The 19,839-nt window shown below is 32.1% G+C and overlaps 1 protein-coding gene across 2 annotated transcripts; it reads left to right on the top strand.

The window, feature by feature from the left end:
• Positions 1-16: 16 nt before the first annotated feature.
• LOC111615549 (syntaxin-1A-like) lies at positions 17-14,671 on the top strand. 2 transcript variants are annotated; one of them, XR_002755091.1, is made up of 4 exons: positions 17-149; positions 2,440-2,550; positions 4,911-5,054; positions 13,620-14,671. XR_002755091.1 is itself a non-coding variant. In XM_023356955.1 (3 exons), the coding sequence occupies exons 1-3, from the start codon at positions 18-20 to the stop codon at positions 13,701-13,703; spliced, it is 327 nt and encodes a 108-aa protein (XP_023212723.1). In that variant the 5' UTR covers position 17; the 3' UTR covers positions 13,704-14,671. The 2 variants fall into 2 exon arrangements, 1 of the variants encoding a protein (XP_023212723.1); XM_023356955.1 differs by lacking the exon at positions 4,911-5,054.
• The last annotated feature ends 5,168 nt before the right edge of the window (positions 14,672-19,839 follow it).

The raw sequence follows: 19,839 nt of genomic DNA, 5'->3' as shown, positions 1-19,839 counted from the left end.
TTATAAAATAGATCATCATGGAGACACAACAGGCCAAGCAGACACTGGCAGACATTGAAGCTCGTCATGAAGATATCATAAAATTGGAAAGTAGTATTCGTGAACTGCACGACATGTTTATGGATATGGCAATGTTAGTGGAGAGTCAGGTAAATTATTATTAAGTTATACGTGGAAATGTTTTATGTAAAATTAATGCAAACATAAACCATTGCCCAGCATTCAAGTAATGAAAGATCTAAACACCAGATTATTAATGGGCTACAACTGTGCTATTAATTAACAGCATTGTTATAGTGCATAAGTAAAAATTTTTAATTTTTCCAATAAAATCATAATAAAATAAATTATTTATTGGATTATAAAGACTTCTGTTCATGAATTTAAATTTTTTGTTTCAATGGTTGATTTTACTATGTGAAATTATAAAACAATCAGAAATCTATACTGTTGGAATATTTTCAGTTTCGCTTATGTTGTCTATAAAATTATAAACTAACCTCTAAGTTCTTTTATTGAATTTTTCAAAAATTATCTTCAGACTATCTTCTTTAATGATTTGATATTACAAAATATTTTTATAAATTAATGTGTTAGATAATTGATAAATAAGATAGTAATTAGATAAATAACACATTTACTACTTTGAGAGATCCAAGCTCAACTCTCTAAGCTTAGTGTTTATCGTGAATGAATTGGGTCAGTTTAGAGCAGTATTCTTAACCTTTCTAAGGCCACAGAATGCCATTCTGATATTTGTCATTACACAGACCATTAGTATCAATATATTCAAAAACCAACAAGCAGTACCATCTTTGCTGTTCTTATAAAGTGAAGAAACAATAAACTAATAAACTTTATTGTATTGAATGAAATAGAAAAGTGCAATTGTCTATGAATAAAGGAATGTGGTGGTGTACATTTTAAAATTTTTATTGCAAATTTATTCCAATCTTTTTTCAAGGAACACTCAAGGCAAGTTTGTGGAACACTGAGAACCACTGGTTAGAGTTTCATTCCTCATTTATCCACAATTTAATTGATTAACATATGACAATATATTAAAAATGTATTCTTATAGTTACTAGGGAGTTAAAGTACAAGTAAGGTAAAAAGTAATCTGTACTTTTAAATTCAATGCTAAATAGATTCTCTATCTTTAAATAATATAGAATTTTATTTAAAAGAAGATATACAAATCATTATTGGAAAATAATTGAAATTATTTTAAATATCTTAATGCACACAATCAAGCTGATAATACAGGTACACAATCTCTTATTGAAATTCTGAAAACGGGAAACTTTTTCAAGGAGGCATTCACAAAAGAAAACTCACATTTGATGTGAAATAAATCTCAATGTTTTAGTCAATCCATTTCTAACAAGCAATTATTACATTGTCACAATGTCAGACTGCAATTTTTATTCATCTTTTAATTTAAAAAATCATATAAACTTCCAGTCTGAACCAGAAATTATGTATGATAAACAGGGTCTTTGGCTCCTAAGCTTTCCATATTTGGTCTGCGTTTTAGTGATATTTTGCCCCTGTACATCATACTTCTCTTGTTAACAATCAAATCATGCTAGTTATCTAACTCCATTCTTGAAAAATCTTGAACTGAAATCACGTGACTTCTTGTTCAGACCAGAAGTTTGTATACAATTAATTAGTGTGTCCAGCCCTTGAGCTTTTTATACTCTTATAAGAGTAATGAAGGGCAGATAGATGACTGCAGAAATGCTCTGCAGTTTGAAAATAGTTCTCTACTGCTTACTGATATATTGTTTATAGTTTTTTGTGATTTTATAACTTTGAGGAATGAAGATGCGAAAGACCTGCAGATTCCCTTATGGAAGACATATAGCACAACAGATACTTAGCTTAATTTGAACCTGTTTATCTTTGAAATTTAAATGGATTTTTTATTTACAAAATAAAGTGTGCTAGTAATTTTGTGGTTTATCTTTATCTAACTTAAAATAACAGTGCAATGAATAATATTTCCTATCTAGTATTGATTAGCTATGAAATACTTTCATTAAGCTCCATTGTGACAACCATTGTGAAATCTGAAAAATTCCAAACTCAAAAACATATCTGATGTCAAGAATGTCAGATAAAAATATACTATAGATATATGATCTCAAGTGTTTGTTTTCCCCCCTCTCTCTCTGTAGGTCAGATTGTAATCACTTTCAATACTATTTCATGTGTACTGTACATGTTTCAGATTTTAAGTTATTTTGGGAACTACTTTAACTACTTTGTAGGAAAGGTTTATGGCATTGCATTCATTCAAAATTAAAATAATTTGTTTTGATTGATTTTGCTTTTAATGTATCCTTATATGTAGAATTCATTTCATATATATGAAATGCATTCTACATACATATTTTCTGTAATAATCTTAATTAATGTTTCATTTAAATATAGGGAGAAATGATTGATAGGATTGAATACCATTGTGAACATGCTAGAGATTATATTGAAACTGCCAAGCAAGATACAAAGAAAGCATTAGCATACCAGAGCAAGGCTCGAAGAGTAAGTATAAATTTGATGATAAATATTATATTATGGTGTGTGTGGATTACAGACTACTCAGTTAATACCATTGCTCAGTGCTGTCTGGACCACAATAAAGGCATACCTACAGGACACCTCTTTTTGTGGTTGTGTGCTCTTTGTGTATTCATATCTGTGTCTAAGAATTCCTAATTATGTTGCAAATGTTAAGTATGGCTACTTTCTCTAATGTGATGTATGTGCTGTTGTGAAGTCCTAATATTTCTAGAGTTTTGTCTAGTATATGTAGCTTGATGTGCAAGAAAAGACTTTGGGCATAAGTACCATTCTCTACAGACTTTATTTCAGGTGAGTTCAGAGTATTTGCTAACTTTTTTAGTATGTTGCATTGTTGTGGGTATTTTGAACAGTTATGTCTACAACATATATGATTTTGTTTGTCAACGAATGTGATGGATTCTTTTGTTTGTGATTATGGCTCAATATAGTATAATTTGTGTGTATTATTTTCTATGACCATTTGAGGTGTATCTATAAAGTATGGTTGCTGTGTGTTTGCAAGCTTTTGATGTATTACACTTGGTATTTTGTTATGGTAATGTTAGTAGTCAGTTACGTGTATAATATGTCATTTACTATAAGTATCATCTGTGAGTGTTAGCTTTTAAAATGTGCTTTCTATAGTTTTTTTGACCTAATCTTGTATGGCAATCATGAACCTTTCTGTCTCTCCAAAAAGTCGAGTCAGCCAATGGTTTGACACAATTCTGCCAACATGATCCTGGTTGAAATTGCTAATACCTACCATGGAGCTCTTTCTGAGCCCAAGACTGTCTAGTGGTGTCTGTGCATTTTTGTATGCTGCATTAGATCCAGGTTAGTGTTGTGCAGGTGTTTAATGGTGTATTTTTTGGTCTGCAAGAGCTACAGCTTTGTGTAATTGTGATGTTTCTTATTTTCTACAGAGAACTCTTGTAGTGTCTGTATTTGCTTGTAGTGCATATTTAAAATATTTTGTCCTCCCTCTTTATAAGGAAGAGTTAGCCTTTCTACAGAGAACTTAAGAGTGGTGTTTGTTCTGTTAATGCTGTTTTTGTTATTTGGAATTGTTCTCGTTCTGTTTGTGTTCAGTGTATAACTCCAAATGAATGTTAGTGCTAAGGTGATGTGTTGAAATCAGAAACGCATTTAAAGCAATCAACCGTGTTTTTAAGCATTGAGTTCAATCTGTTGTATTCTTCTGTTAGTCTGTTTTATTTGTGTGTATTCTGTGAATTTGGCCTGCTAGAATTGTAAGTATTTATAAACATTTTCTTCATTTAATGATGTCTTCATTTCTGTAGGAAATCATTATCTTATGGATTATTTTTTTAAGTGAAGTGTTTTGCATTTATCTAGGCCAAACTGCATTTTTATATTAGTTGAATAAGTGTGTATAATTTCTAATAGGTGATTTAATGTGCTTGTGTAAATGCATAATTTTATGTTGCCCATCTACAGTACATGAGATGATACAATACATTGTGAGACATGAGATTACATCAAACACAATAGTATCTTCATATTTAGTGTTGTTTAATCTATTAGACAATGGGTTCAAAGTCAGACAAAGCCAGAGTGGATATAATAAATCCCCTGGAAAATGCCTCATCATGTATATATCAAAACAAACCAAATATATATATATCATAAAATTTGAAGTGTGGTGTTTTTCAGTGCTGCAACATGTTTTCTAAAAATATATAATGTACACAATAATCATGAATGTGAGATGGTGGGTTTGGTATGTAGTAATCTGTAGAAAAGTCTCATTGTTTATGAATAATTTCTTTTTTACAGCATACATTTTTATATTTTTTCAGTCTTTGTGACTTGGATGTTTTTGTTTGAGTGCCATTGTATTCCTGTCTGTGTGTATTGTGTGTGTTTTTAATTTTCCTGAATATTGTCATAACCTCTTCGTGAAATTTGGTATTACATTGATTTTACTATATTATTCAGCCTGCCTAATTGGTATTTAATATTATTTGTGTTTCTTATCATCTGTGCCACTCAGGCTTATGATTTGCCTGTGTTATGTTTATGATTGTACTGTACTTTAAAAAGGTATGTAACTACAGTGACTGCATCAGAATAAATTAATGTGTCTGAAAGTGTTGATTCTGCTTGTGGAAGTATTGTGATAATATAAGGTTTTTCCTAGTTGTTTGGGTATTTGTAGTGTGTGTGAGGTCTAATCCTTTATTTTTATTATCATTATTATTATAAAATAAAATATTAATTAATAACCAAACACCATAAAATATTAAATTTATTTTTATTTTATTGTTATACAAAGTTTTATTTTGTTATAAATGTTTATTTTTCTTCTTCTACAGCAGAAAATCGTTATTATTGTCCAGATACATAATGAAAATATAAAATTACCTCATTTTCAATAATATGAAGCTTTCTTTTTTTTGGAGATTATTTCATATGTTAAAGACAAAATCAAGGATGCATTCACATAATATTCTTGGCAGGTAGATTTAATTAATTTACCTACAATTGCCAATTTAATTTATATGTTAATTTTAATATTTTGTTATAATTTAACTCTCTTATTTTATTCTTTTCAGTTTGTGTTTAAATATTTTTTTTATTTTTAACAATTATAAAATTGCTTACAGCAGAAACAAAATAATTGCAATTTGTTAGCAATAAGTTTGTTAAATATTTTAAAAAAGTAATGAAAATAAAACTTACTGGTGTTTGAAACTGTTCTGATAAGACAGGATTTGTCATGTAATTAGAAATTGGACATTGAAGCTTAATTGTTTGAATCTATATTTTATAAGAGACAAACAAGTGATAAAAAACCAAAATTACAGTTAATATAGCAGTAATGTTTAAAGTAATACATTACATTTGAAAAATTACAACACAATAATAGTATGTATATTGCTTTTATAGGTTTCTGATACTATAATTTTCAGCGCATAATCTGCATTTTAAAGTCTGTTTTAATTAATTAAAGCAGATATAAACTGTGTTCTAATAACTTTTGTAGATTATATACAGAAAATTAATTTTATTTAATTTGATGATGATTATTGTGCCTTTCCAATGATTTGTATTGTTTATTCTTCTTTAATATTTTTCACAGATTTAAGCATTTGATTATTTCAGTCTGTTATCACTTCTCCTACTATCTCTATTGTTTTTTGTACTTTTTGATAGAACTGCACAACTTCTGATGTTAAAGTTAGTTAAACATTGTTTCCACTTCTAAAAACAAACATTAGTGATTGTTGTTAGACATTTATTATTATTTTTTATAATTGAAATATTGTGTTCTCTCTTTTAGCTACTATCTACAAAGAATACTTAATGATTTATAAAAAGCAAAAAATGCACTAGATAAGAATACGGTTCAGAAATAAATTAATATATAACTTCTTTCAGATTTAACACACTCTCTTTTACAAAATTTAATGTTTAAAAAGTATGGATACAACCACTTAGAATGAATGGAGATGCCAACAAAGATAAAAAAATATTCCAATTTAAATGTTTTTAAATGGTATTAGAAACTATGTATGTATGTATGTATGTATGTCTCTTTAATCCGAAATTAAGTTCCGTAGACTATCATTACAGCTTTCAGGTTAGACACTTCTTTTATTGTTTCCACATATGAATTTTGGACTTATATAAATGTTAAGTCCCACTTCAGTGCAATACTACAAATTATAAAAAAAAACCACAATTAGTAACATGACAAAATTCCTTGTGTGTAGATCATATTTACTGACATAAAACTATCATACTTAAAAATTGTCACACTTACATGATACATATGGTTCTGTCTTCTAAAACCACGGTGTATAATGGGTAACATTGGAAAGATTCTTTAATACATCCATTAAAAACACCACAAATACATTTTCCAAACATCTATATGCAAAACCTTATATATTAATAATTTTATAATTTTTTACTCCATAACATCACATATTCCAATAAAATAACAATATAATAGAAAAATATAAAAGTGAGTATGTAATGTGCTCATAAAATCTTATATAAGTACAACTTTTAAAGAATGTGTATTTTCTACAATATAACATTGCAGTAACTGTAATTATAATCGTTTTACAGGTTAATTATATGCAATATAGTAATATTAAAAACATTTTTAAGAGGATACCTAGATAATTTCACAATATATTTCCAATTATTTTCTGACACAACACTGTATGATAAATACATTATAATAGGTGATGGAAAAAAGTGATTGTATTGTATCACTGTTGATCTGTTCGCATACCATTTGATATAGTGATTAAATTATCATCTTTAAATTTTATAATCTCAATATGTTCCTTAAATTTACATTTATACATATTTTTTTCTGAAAGAAATAACAAAAATAATTCAATCTATTTGACAATTACTATTTTTTATATGGTTGAACCACGGAGAATTATTGTATTTTAATCTAATTGCTGTTTCGTGTTCTTTAATTCTTGATTCTAACGTTCTACTAGTTTAACCTATATAATTTTTTGGTTTTGGCAATTACAATTAATTTTATATACAACTCCTGATTTTTTTAATTTATTAACATTCATTTTATATTTATTATTATTATTGTAAATATTACGTGAAATTTTATTGGTCAAAGATAGGGCCAAAACAATATTTTCTTTTTTTAAAATCTTACTACAATTATTATAATCATCATTGATATAAGGAAAAGCTTTATAATTTTTATCTTTTTTATTTTTGATATTAAATCTGTTTTTATAATACTGGTTGTGCCACATTTTTAATTTGTAACTGGGGTAATTATTCAAAATGAACTTATTCTCTAATTCTTTTAATTCAATTTTACGATTTATATTAGTAGTTCTTATATATATATATATTTTGTTTTTAGACACATTATGTAGATGTTCTTTTATTATAATTTCAGGGATGCAGGATTGATAATTGATGGTTTTATTGATGCTATGTGGTTTTTTCAACATTTTAAAAGTGTCTAACCTGAAAGCTGTAATGATAGTCTATTGAACTTAATTTCGGATTAGAGAGACATACATACGTAGATCGTAATAACAGCTACCAAAAGTGATATTTAGAAGGTATTAAAAACATTTAAAACATCCAAAAAACATTTTCTAAGGTTTAAAATTTAAAACATTCCTATTCAATTGCTACAACAACTGTAAATATAACATTTATTTAATTTTAGAGATACAAGAATACTATTATAGGAATTATTACAGTTCTCTCAAATTTATACCTTTTTTCACAGTAATGAAAATAATACAATGACTCCTAAGTCTAAAGAAAATGTTACTTCTATTGTTTCAAGCATTTATCTCAAGAAAGGCATTATCGTATAATGTCATTAGTAAGAATGGCCAAAGATCTTTCAATTAATTCATGATGGTAGCTTTGTTATTACAATAGCTTACTTAACAAATCATCATCGTATCAAATTCATATTATTAGAAACTTTTTTAAAATGTTTAATGTTCTAATCCATCAGATGTTACACAAGTTGTTATTTTATAGGATTTTTATCACTTGTTTGTAACTTTGAATTTACACTATATTATATGTTCCAATATTCTAATTATATGAAGTCTTAGAAATTCTAGATTATTGAAATTAAACTTTAATGAACAAATTTTAATTGACACTGAATTAAGTAAATTAATAATATTTATATATAAAATGATTTTTTAAATATTTTAACTAGTTTTATTATTATTGAAGCTGTTATTTGACATTCAGGAATCTTTCTTACTTAAGAATGAAATTATTATTAGTTTAATGGATTACCTACCTTTCAATATGTAAACTTTATTTTTACATTAATGTTTAAATTTTTAGAATTAATTTTCATAAGAATCTTGATAAGATTAAACAAAATTTAATGAAAAAGTTATAATGAATCTTTAAAGTGTTTGTTTTGAATTTGATGAAATTTTGCATTATGTGAAAAATAATATTTATATAAATTTTACATTATTGGGTTTTATTTATATACTGTATCAAATATTATTGTAATTTACAATATATGTCATATATTACTGACTTAATATTTAATTGTACAGAATGTCCCAGCTAAAAGTCAGCATTTTAATTCCCAATATCTCCTGAACAACTCACTTATGCCAAAGTGCCATTTGGTTTCATCATTTGCTTAGAAAAGATGTAGGTGACATCTTTTACAAGAACCTTTTAAGAATTAGTATTGAATAACATTCTTCAATGGTTTTCTTAATATAAAGGAAAAATGAAGTATTCAGATGCAACATTACAAGCCTTGAAAATTTCAGAGTTCATATAATATAAATTTTGCAGATAATCACATGCAGAAATTTCTGGTGACAAAGAAAATTTGTGTTTTTCCATATTTATTTCAGATCTTGCCAAATGAAGTATAAGTGTACGAATTAAGTAATAATAAATAGAGCTTCAGTTCATGAAAAAAAAATTGATCTTGTTTAGCTTGATTTGTTCAGGAGAAATTAAAATTGACTTTTAGCACACTGTATATAAAAATAGATCTAAACTTATTTTCTGTCAAAAATTAAAATCAACATTAGTTTTCTTCAGAAATGAAATTAATTAGTTTTATGTATTCATACAATTAGTGGAACCAGAAAATACTGACCACTTAAGCATCACTTAATTGTGTCAAAATATTCTCTCTGTTAAGCTATTAGATGAGGTGCAATAATTTTTCTTCTTCTATATGCATAAGACAGTAGCTATTAAAATTATATCTTTTTATTATTACAAAATAAGAATGTGTTTTTTATTCTAATAAATTTTTTTTTCTTTTGTTGTAATTGTGATTGCCTTAATACTTTCAGCGAGATATTATTTAGTCTGGAGGTTCAATGCTTTTATGCAAAAGCTGTCCTCCTGTAGTTTGATCTCTTCTCTTTATTGTAAAAACTATGATGCAAGTTTTTAAGCTGAAAATCATACCATGCTGCTACATTTTAATCATAAGACAATGAGAAATGTTACTAGTTATCTGACCAAGGGGGGGAAAAAAATCACCAAAATGAGACAAGACATCAGTACAGCCAAATTTTTCTAATTCAAAGATCATAGGGAAGTGAAACTTGTATGAAAAAAGCACAATTTAGGGCAGGGGTGGCCAACAGTTTTTGCCCCCGGACCGAACAAGAGGCTACCCTAGGAAGATTTTGAGGTGGTACGAGATCTCAATGTGGTGTCACCCCATAGAGACTAAATCGTACATAGAGATTACAGATACATTTTTCACATTATCATGCTTTTTATCAACATTGTACACTGTACTTATGACGAGATTTGTAATGGAGGGTTAACTCTAAATGCACAGTGAGTTGTTGATCATTTTTTTTTTGTCATCAAAATTTTTCATCAAGCTATTTGGACTTCAGTAGCTAATATTGAAAGATTGATCGCAGGCCACATAAATTCATTAGACGGGCCGGGCCCGGCCCACAGGCCATATGTTGGCCATGCCTGATTTAGGGAAAGACTCAAATAAGAGCTTTGGGAAAGGGAGTATAGAAGAGGATGAAGCAAAACCTAGATTTCATTATTGATATACACTCACTGGCCAATGAATTAGAAACAGCAGTTTAGTATTTTATTGGATCACCTTTAACTCAAACAACATCATTTACTCAATTCGGTACGGATTTTACAAGCTGATGAAGCGCTTCTAAGTCCAATGTACACCAGGCATTCACAGGACTTTCCTTTAGTTTGTTTAGATTTGACAGAAGTGGACTTTGCTGGCCAATCTGTTGTTGTAACATGTCCCATATGTTCTCATTGGGGTTAAGATCTGGGATCTGTGGTGACCAGGGTGGGTGGCAAAAGTCGTCTTATGCTCACTGAACCACTCCTGAACAAATCTTGCACAATGGACAGCAGCATTGTCATCAAAGAAAGAGCCACCTCATGCAGGATGAACTTGATTGGCAACAATGTTCGGGTACTCGTTGGAAGTCACCCAATCTTCCAGGAATATCAGCGGACCAGTTCCATCTCAACAGAACCTGTCCCATACCATAACACACCCACCAGAACTTTGAGTCGTGTTAATGAGGCAAGCAGGATCCGTTGCTTCATGGGGCTCTCCCCAGACCCTCTGGCTACCATCGGTACAGAATAAGGTGTACCATGATTCATCTGACTACATTACTTTTTCAAGTCCTCAGATGACCAATCATGACACTCTTGGCACCACTGTAGACAAACTTTCCAGTTCTTTGCAGAAATCAGTGATTTTTGTATAGGCCTGCGACTTCATACTGATTCTTTTCAGTTCCCTGCACATGGTTCAGGTAGATATGGGTCAGGGACAGGATTCATTAAATTCTTCTGTCAATTGCTGCACAGAGGAAGTCCTTTTTTTTCCACACTAGCCTTTTCACACGACATTAGTTGCATTCCTGATTAACTGTTTTGAAGCCACGGTTACTTCTTTTAGACATCGACTGCAGGTTTTTTTCCACCAATTGAACACTTGGGATGTCTCGCTGTGGGCGCCAGTTCGTGTGAAATTACTCATTACAAACAGGGCCACATACAATAAAAGATTATCATTTATTCTATATATGAATTATGGCGCGACTGTACAGGTTAAAACACGAGGTGTTACTACACACGTCTGGAGAGGTCAAAATCCAACAAGAATGTGTGTGATGTCATAGGTCAGGTCAGGGGTTCCCCCTTGTGGCGACTTTGGGGTTTATCGCCAAAGCTGTCGCCACACTCGCCTTTGGAAAAACCAGTCGGCTCTACAGTTCTTGATATCGTGGCTCCAGCGAGACGGGTACCCACAATCAGCCGTTTTTGAAACTTTGTCAAGTCCTTCGCTTTTCCCATTGTCATAAACTTAATGACCATACTGACTAACAGAATTCTTAAATAGAAGCTTACAAACATATGGTAACTCAAATGACTCCAGTGCTTTGCACATAAGCTGCAAAATTACATTTACAGTAGAGCATCGGTTAACCGGCCATTCTAGTCGGCAAATTTCAAATGTCCGCTAGTGATGTGGCATTACAATATTTGGCTATGTCTTGGCTACTTTAATATTATTTGTGTTAAATATTTGCATGTTTTAGCTGGCATCAACGGCTCGACCATCGAAGGGAGGCCAGTATTTAAACGAGACTTAATTTTCTAATTACAAGTGGTTGTTTGTTTCGTGAGCAATAAAATAATTTAAAAATAATTTTTATCGATACAATAGCGACGATTATTATTTTTTTAAAAATTTGTTAGGCTAAACATCGATGAAAATTCAACGCGAAGTTGGTTAATATCGATATACTAATAAACTAAATACATGGGATATACTAATATCCTAATATACTATATTAATAATGCATTTTTTTTCATTCTTTTCGGTTATCCGATTTTTCAGTTATCCGACCAACCTGAGTCCCCAATTGAGTCGGATAATCGATGCTCTACTGTACTTAACAGAGCTTTGGTCATGTACCACTGGACCTGAAGGAACAATGTCATTGTCTCAGGTCCCTTTACCGAAGTTTGTCGCTCACGTTTTTGTAACCTGCAAGGTTATGGAGGTTCTCTCCCCCTTGATAGGGGATGTACAGTACATACGCATTAGTTTGTGTGCAGACCCTTTGGCAAGGTAGCCGTTAAGGGTCATTTTACCCAGTTTGGGGCTGTTTTTTGTACAAACGGTTGTTTTCTTTTGTTCCCTCCCATGGAGGATTTGTCTATAACCCCATTCAGGTTGTACATTCGTGCGTGATTGTTTGTTGAGCTCCAAGGCAAGTCAGCCGTAATGGGGCTCCTACTGCCTCAAAACAGGGGCAGTTATACTGTATTCCACTGTATTTTGGCTATTTGTACTTTTGTGTTTAATAAATGGCACTCGGCAGGTGCTCTGAGATGTCATATTTCACTCTTTCCTATCTACCCTTTTTCTTCTCTTCACTCTTCTCACTTCTTCTACAACTCTTCATCTTTCCTTTTCCAAGGCTATACCTATTGGTGGTGGCCTTCTAATCCTTTAGTAAATGTACTTAATATGCATAGGGGTTTCTAATTCATTGGCCAGTGAGAATACAACTGGTTAATTCTAAAGCTGGAACTATCTTCTAAATATTAAAACTTGCACCTTCCTCTCATTTTCCAGCATTCACTGATTAAAAAACAAAGGAATAACTTCATTTACACTTGTTTTGAGACACAAAATTGTTTCAGGTACATTGAACAATTTTAGCATGCATTGTTGTAATTCAGAGAATTCATGCACTGTTGCACAAAGCGGGGCAGTTAAGGCACTGATCCTTCATTGCTCAGATGGTAAACTCTTGGTGCTTGTAAGCAGGAAGATTTAGGAAAAAGCACTGAAATCTTTGTTTGAAATGTCTATTTTGTGTAAAGGAATATGTTCATTTTTCTTGAAAACTCAATTAAATAATATTGACATTAATAAGTGGTCAGAGTGACAAATTATTGAGGTTTCTTTTTTAGTTTTACTTTTTAACTGTGCTAGAATTATAAAAAAAAAAATTTCTATGAGTATAATCACTTAAGGGGGATATCTTTGAAGAGAATTGAATATTAATAATGAAAGCAACTACAAAGTCTTTAAATAGTAACAGAACTTTGATTTATTCCAATAAAGCCAGTGTTTTGTTATTGTATAGTTCAATATTAAAATTAATTTTTGCATTATATAGAAATACAGAAGATACAGTACTGGATAAACGGGGCACTTGCCCTCCCCTAAAATCGAGTAAAGTATTGTAAAAATAAATCCTCAACCACGGAACACTGTATGTATTCTATAATCTACTTGTGAAAAAAACAAAAATAATTGTCTCCAAGCTTTACCTGTGGAAAATTTTCTGCAGACAATTGCATTACAAATTAAATAATTTATAATGCAATTGTCTGCTACAATAATTTAAGACAGGAAAATTAATGGTATGAAAAAGTTTGATTTAGTATACAGAAGAAAACATTGTATGTATATATTTTTTAATATTTATTGAACATTTATATTTAACTGTATTTATTTGTACTCGTTGCAGAAGAAAATAATGATCATGATATGCGTCATCATCCTGGTGGTGATCCTCATTTCATCGATAAGCGGATACCTGGGGATATCGTAGAAAGCCCCAGTTCTCATCTCCACCTTCCTCCAGGTCAAAGGTGGTGCACATTAAAATGGCCTCCCTACTTTTGCCATTGGCCTGCTGATTCAGTAACAACTCGGAGAGCCTTTCTTCCAATTTTTTCTCTTCAAATTACAGCTGCTCTTCAGTAACTTAGTTTGTTATCTGTCCCATTGCATCGATATGAATGTATTTTTGTAGCAAACTTCTTTCAGAATTGTCTCAAATTTACTTTGTAAATTATTCTACATAATCCGTGTAAATGTCCGTCGGATCTCTTCGTAACTACCTTACGTGTGCGTGATCGACGTAATCGATGCCTGTCTCGTATTTATCGGAAGGAAAGAAAAAAATAAATAAATAGAACGCAATAATCTACTGTTATTCTACCGAAGTCGGTAGTCCTTGTCGGCTAAATTTGGAGATCTTTCGGAAACGTGTCTTTGTGATTGTTCTTTTAAACAATATTACGAAAGACGTAAGCTTTTATCACTTTGCAGAGTGCACAGTTAGATTTAGAGAACGACCACTCGGTTAGCGTAGCACGAGAGGCCCAAGCTTACTCTAATCAAACGAACTATTTCTCTGTGAATGTTCTTCCTTTTTTAAGTCTATCGTTGTTATATCGGAGGCTTTAAAGTTCCTCTCATAGTTGCCTGGTGGTTACATAAGGAACTGTCTCTGGAGTAGCCGAGTGTTCCACCATATCATTCCACAGTCTGTGTGTAAATATCCTGTAAATATTAGTAAAGCAGGAATTATGTGGTCGCTGTGGTTTTGGCTAGTCACGGACGACGAGGTGAGGTTATTCGATCGGCTTTAACCATATTGTTGTCGTTTATTTAGATTATTAAGATTAGAAAAAACAAACAAAAATTCAAATGCTGCTCTATTATCGATTGTGATAGATGCCGGACGTCTCTTCCGGCCGTTATTAATGTTTGCCCATAACACAATAACGCATAGATGATTAGGTTGGTTGTGCCATCGGTTTTTCTCCTTATTTCTTATATTGCCATAAATATATATGTATATATCTATACCGACGTAAATACAATATATATATACATACGTATATATTTATAAGGAATGTAAATGATTTTGTAAAAAGTTTAAATGAGTTGTACCATTTTAATCCGTCATCTTTTCATTATTTTTTTTCTTTGGTTAATAGGCGTTAGGCCAGAAAAGAATTTTGCCCCTGTACAGATAGTTGTCTTGAAACGGTAGTGACATTCACTAGTAAAAGTTTCAAGAACGAGTGATAAATATTAATATTTAAGCACATTTCAATTTTGATTATGTTTAAAATTGCTATGCATTCTCCGCTCATTTCATTGTAAATAAAGTTTTCAATAAATGGTTTTGTCATCTGATCTGTCATCCGTTTCAGCTAGTTCTTTCCCATTAAAAACAAGATTAACAGGGCACAATCAAGGGCTGTCCACACTGGGAGGGGAAGGACCGAACTTCAATGCATTGAATTTTACACAATTTATGCATTTTATTATGCATAAAGCGGTTGAGTTTTGTTGGACGTCCTAAGGAGAGCGGAAAAGTAACAATTTCAAGAAAAATACGGACGTAATTTAAGGACAGGCCCTTAACACCGGATTCGGAGTTCTGGATCAACAGCGTATTGACAAATATTTCTGCCTGTTAGGTCTGAGAAGGCGAGGCACGTAACATGGGTCGTGCAGTTTTGCCTGTGGCTAAAATCGCTACTGCCCGTATTACACGAACACTAATTGTACAGTACGTTTTATCCATATTCGAAAATGTCAACACGCTTATATTTCACAACTTAAGACGAAATTTTACATAATACGGAGTTAATAAAAAGTTAATTGTGTGAACTGTAGTTTGTCATTTATCATAGTTATGTCCAACTAACAGTAGTTGTTATCTAAACATTACATTTAAAATAAACGGGTTGTAAATATTTGGCTAATTAACAATTGCGCAAAAGGTTATGCATGCGGACGACAGTCACGATTGTTCCACCAACATTGTTTCGACTTTGACAATGTTATAAACCCTTGTCCTCGGGTACATCCGTAAAGTCGAGCGAGTTAATCGAATTACTAACGATACCGTCATTTCAACGAAGGAAAGAATTAGTTCACTTGGCCAAGAAAATGGCGTCCGAAAATATTACTTTTAGAATTAGATCCATCTATGCAACTGGACAGCAGAAGTTTTGCTATTTTTTGCAACGGAGTATTCATCTTCCCATTGAATATCGATATTCTGAAGGTCAGTCTCTAAAGGCATCTTTCTTCCTATATTCACTCAGTGTTACGGATTAAATGGCGAAATTGCACTAATTACTGTCCACGTAAGCAATCTGATAAAACGTTTTATATACGATCTCGGCTCGACCATTTTTTACACAAAATATCTATAGAAAGTAAAAATACAGTGGATGATCGGTTAACGAACACTTTCGCCAAAGATTTTTATGTTCGGACAACGAACACATGATCGGATAACGAACATTCCACATAACAAACACAAGAAGAAGCGACGTAAAATAACGAATATCGATTGGACTTTCCTTGTCTTCGGGCAACAATTCGAAACTTTTCGGAGTGTGGGAGACGTCGACATCGACGCTCAAGCCGGTATATACCGATCGGATAGTATTCCTCCGAACTTTGAAACTCTCCCTTATAATTCCAGCCTTTTATTTTTATGACAAAATAATTCTTTTATATATTCTCGAGACTGTCGGGTAGGCACTCGTTGAGTTTTGCGTCTGTTTTTTTTGTAAGGTGAGAGTATAATAGCAAAGGTAGAGAGTGGGCAGAAGATGTCTAATGTTGCTGGGTGGGCAGTATGGCGTGAACAGGTCTACAGTAGGCCACAGTTCATTTTTTTAAGAAAAATACTGTATGATCCAGAAGACTCAAGCAGCTAAAGGAGTAACAAAAATCACATCTGAGAAATATAGAACATGGAAGAGTTCATAATGGAACCCGAAACGGATCTGACGATAGAAGAACGCCATGAACTCTTGAACACCAAGAAACTCTGCGAGATATGTTTTCTTCTGAAAAAGAGGATTAATGCCGATATCTGTTATTAAAGATCCTTCGAAGAAGTGGGAGGATGTCGGAACAACGGTCTTAGAATGGCATCCAAACCAGGTTGAGGCTCGGGGATTTCTACAATTGCAACGCTATTAATTACTTAGGAAAAATCCCGAAGAAGAGAGAAAAGCGATCGACATTAGACAGATACTTTAACCCTTTCAAACGGAAAAAACATGACCAATAAAAATGCAAGATTGTGTATACATGTATTTTTATTATTACATATAAATAAACGTAGAAAGAAAGTATATATTTTTTATTTTGGGGGGTCTCCAGAACGAATTAATTAAATTCCCATAGAAACTTATGGTAAATCGATAATCGGTTAACGAACGGATTATGTTCGTTAACCGATCACCCACTGTACCAATGACTTCATTATCGTTTAACTCCTTCGACTTGGCCAACGCATCCATAAAATTGTGCTTCTGTCCATAATGATATAAAACTTGTAATTTAGATACGATTAAAAATATCGGGGGACGAATTACGTTTGAAATAATTTTGATTTCGAATCGGGATGGCGTACGATGGTAAAATTGGTCAAAGCCAGTTTGCATTTTAGTGATTTGGACTACCGCCGAACAAAAGAGAACCGTTCTTCGCGATATGTAAAAAGGGTCTATTCGTTATCAAAAGACGTTAAAATTCAGAGTTGCCACAGTTCTATACTTATAATGTTATTAAATTCATCAAATACGAAAGCATTTTAAGGCATGGGTTTTGGGATCGACTCGGGCGAGCAACTTAAGGAATTTTTCGGGATCTGTCCGTCACTCGCAACCAGACTCTTCCATCGTGGGCCTGGCCAAACCTACGACGGTTGTGATTAGAAAGGTCATTTTAGTGCCCGCAAGGCGGAGAGAATCGTTCATTTCGGACTTTTCCATTATTTTGTAACATCGTTTTCAATTTTCTGTTATTAAGACTATTTTGTCGTACCCATTATAGGTTTGATAAGACTCCCGTGATGAATCGCCGGATAGTGAGGAAACGTCGACCGACATTTTCGGATTTTAAATCCTTTACACAAAAGTTCGGTTACAGTTTAGATATTGCATAGGCTTTTCTAAATTTAATTAAATCTATATATACGTATATATATAATTACATGTCCTGATTGAGTGATTCATCATCGCCCAGAGCAAACCTCTGAACCTAAAGAGGTGAAATTTGGTGCACAGTGCGCGTTTTCACCACGTATCCTAAGAAGGGATTTTTCGAAATTCCCCCGCGGGGGAGAGGGAGACAGTGGCGTGCCGTGACATTTGACGATAGGGAGGCTGTTTTTCTGCAAGAAGCCGATTTCCAGGGGCAATCAGTTAATTCTCTAAATGTATTTTTAATAGATTTATCCGACGTACTTAATAAACAAACGAGTTCAATATAATTACCTCCGTTATTAGATCCAATAGATTCCCTATGCCCTCTAAATGCCAATTCTCTCTTTGATAAAAACATATAACATCTATTAATTTACATAAAATACATCTATTAGCCGTAACTATCTCGTTATAATTTTCAATACTGTATTTATTTCATATTATTTACTAATGTTAAATTCGATTTCCAAATTGCTTCAAATACGAAAGAATCGACGATTTTTCGCGTCTTTCGCCAGCTAAATCGTCGAAGCCATTCTTATTCCACACACTACAGCTATACCTCGCCTTACGTCGGTAATTGGTTCCAGCAGAACGACTTACGTCGAATTTACTTGTCTCCAAATCTACTTACCACTAGGCTAAACCATAAATTACCAATTCCCGTTCTGTATTTTATTTATTAATGCATTTTTAATAATATATGGTTAATAAGGATCTATTTTAAGCTTACAAACAAATAAATTTTAGTTTTTAATAGAGTACAGAAAAAAGTAATTTAAATTTACGAATGCATGCACTGTACATATATACATTTACAAGTATATACTGTATTATAATATGATTTTATGTGCTTTAAACATTTTTCTAGTGATATTACGACTTGGATATTTGTGGCGGACAGACGTAAAGTCGAATAAAATGACTTAAACTTGATTTTTATTTTTCCATAGACTTTTTTGACAAACGACGTATAATCGGAAACGACGTAAGTCGAGGTATACCTGTAATTTCATTCGAAAATAGTAGGCGAGCCAACAAAACAATTCTTGCATTTTTATGCATCTACGAAGCCATTTTATCGCGAAAATGTCCAACAAATTTTTTATCGAAGCGTTTATATTTAACTTAGCCACTGGCTTTTCTCTTTTAATAATGTTTTCTTTTTCATTATATGATCTCGAGCCAAAACATTTTAAAAATAAATTTTCAATATCGCGTTCCGAATCGCTAGCCATGACATAAGGGCTGAAGTTTAAAATAAAATAATAAAAACTTACTTGTTAAAATAAAATGTGTGATGGATATACAATTACAGTAGAGCGTCGATTATCCGAATCAATTGGGGACGGGTTGTTCGGAAAAAAACCCGATTATGTACGAAAAAATATGTTAACCTATCCCATGTTGAAATTTTTCTCCGTTGCGTGTCGCTTCGCGTTGAATTTTCGTCGATGCTAAGCCTCAAGGACTACAGTCGACCCCCCTATAATTACGGTTCCTATAAAATTACGAAAAAATTGCTACCGGTGTCCGTAAAAAATAGTAAAAGTTCCCTATAAACACCTCAAACGTCATCGGGCAGCCGAACTACTTTCCCGCCGTCGGTAGCGCCACGCTACGGAGAAATTTCTATCGTCTGGACCAAGGACAATATACTACAAGGATAGCCAGATCCCTATTCTACAATGTTAGCCAGGAATGCCAAGTTAGTGACGTCACACGAGACCCGACCTCTCTGTTTACCTAGAGCAGGGTGTGCACGTGTTTAGTTTTCGCTTTTAATATTCGTCCAATTTTATGATTAACGAAGTGATTTATTTTAATATTTCTGTAATTGTTTTATTTGACTAAGTTTTTTATAAGGTAAGATGATTTAAATATAAGTCATTAAATATTTAAAGCTATATTTTTATGTTAGGTGAAGAACAAAAT

This window comes from Centruroides sculpturatus, unplaced genomic scaffold (assembly GCF_000671375.1).
Source record: "Centruroides sculpturatus isolate CEXI.00-Female unplaced genomic scaffold, Cexi_2.0 scaffold2474, whole genome shotgun sequence".
Classification (NCBI taxonomy): Eukaryota; Metazoa; Arthropoda; class Arachnida; order Scorpiones; family Buthidae; genus Centruroides; species Centruroides sculpturatus.
Note: the sequence above shows the minus strand (reverse complement) of the source record. Positions and strands in the feature narration are given on the sequence as shown.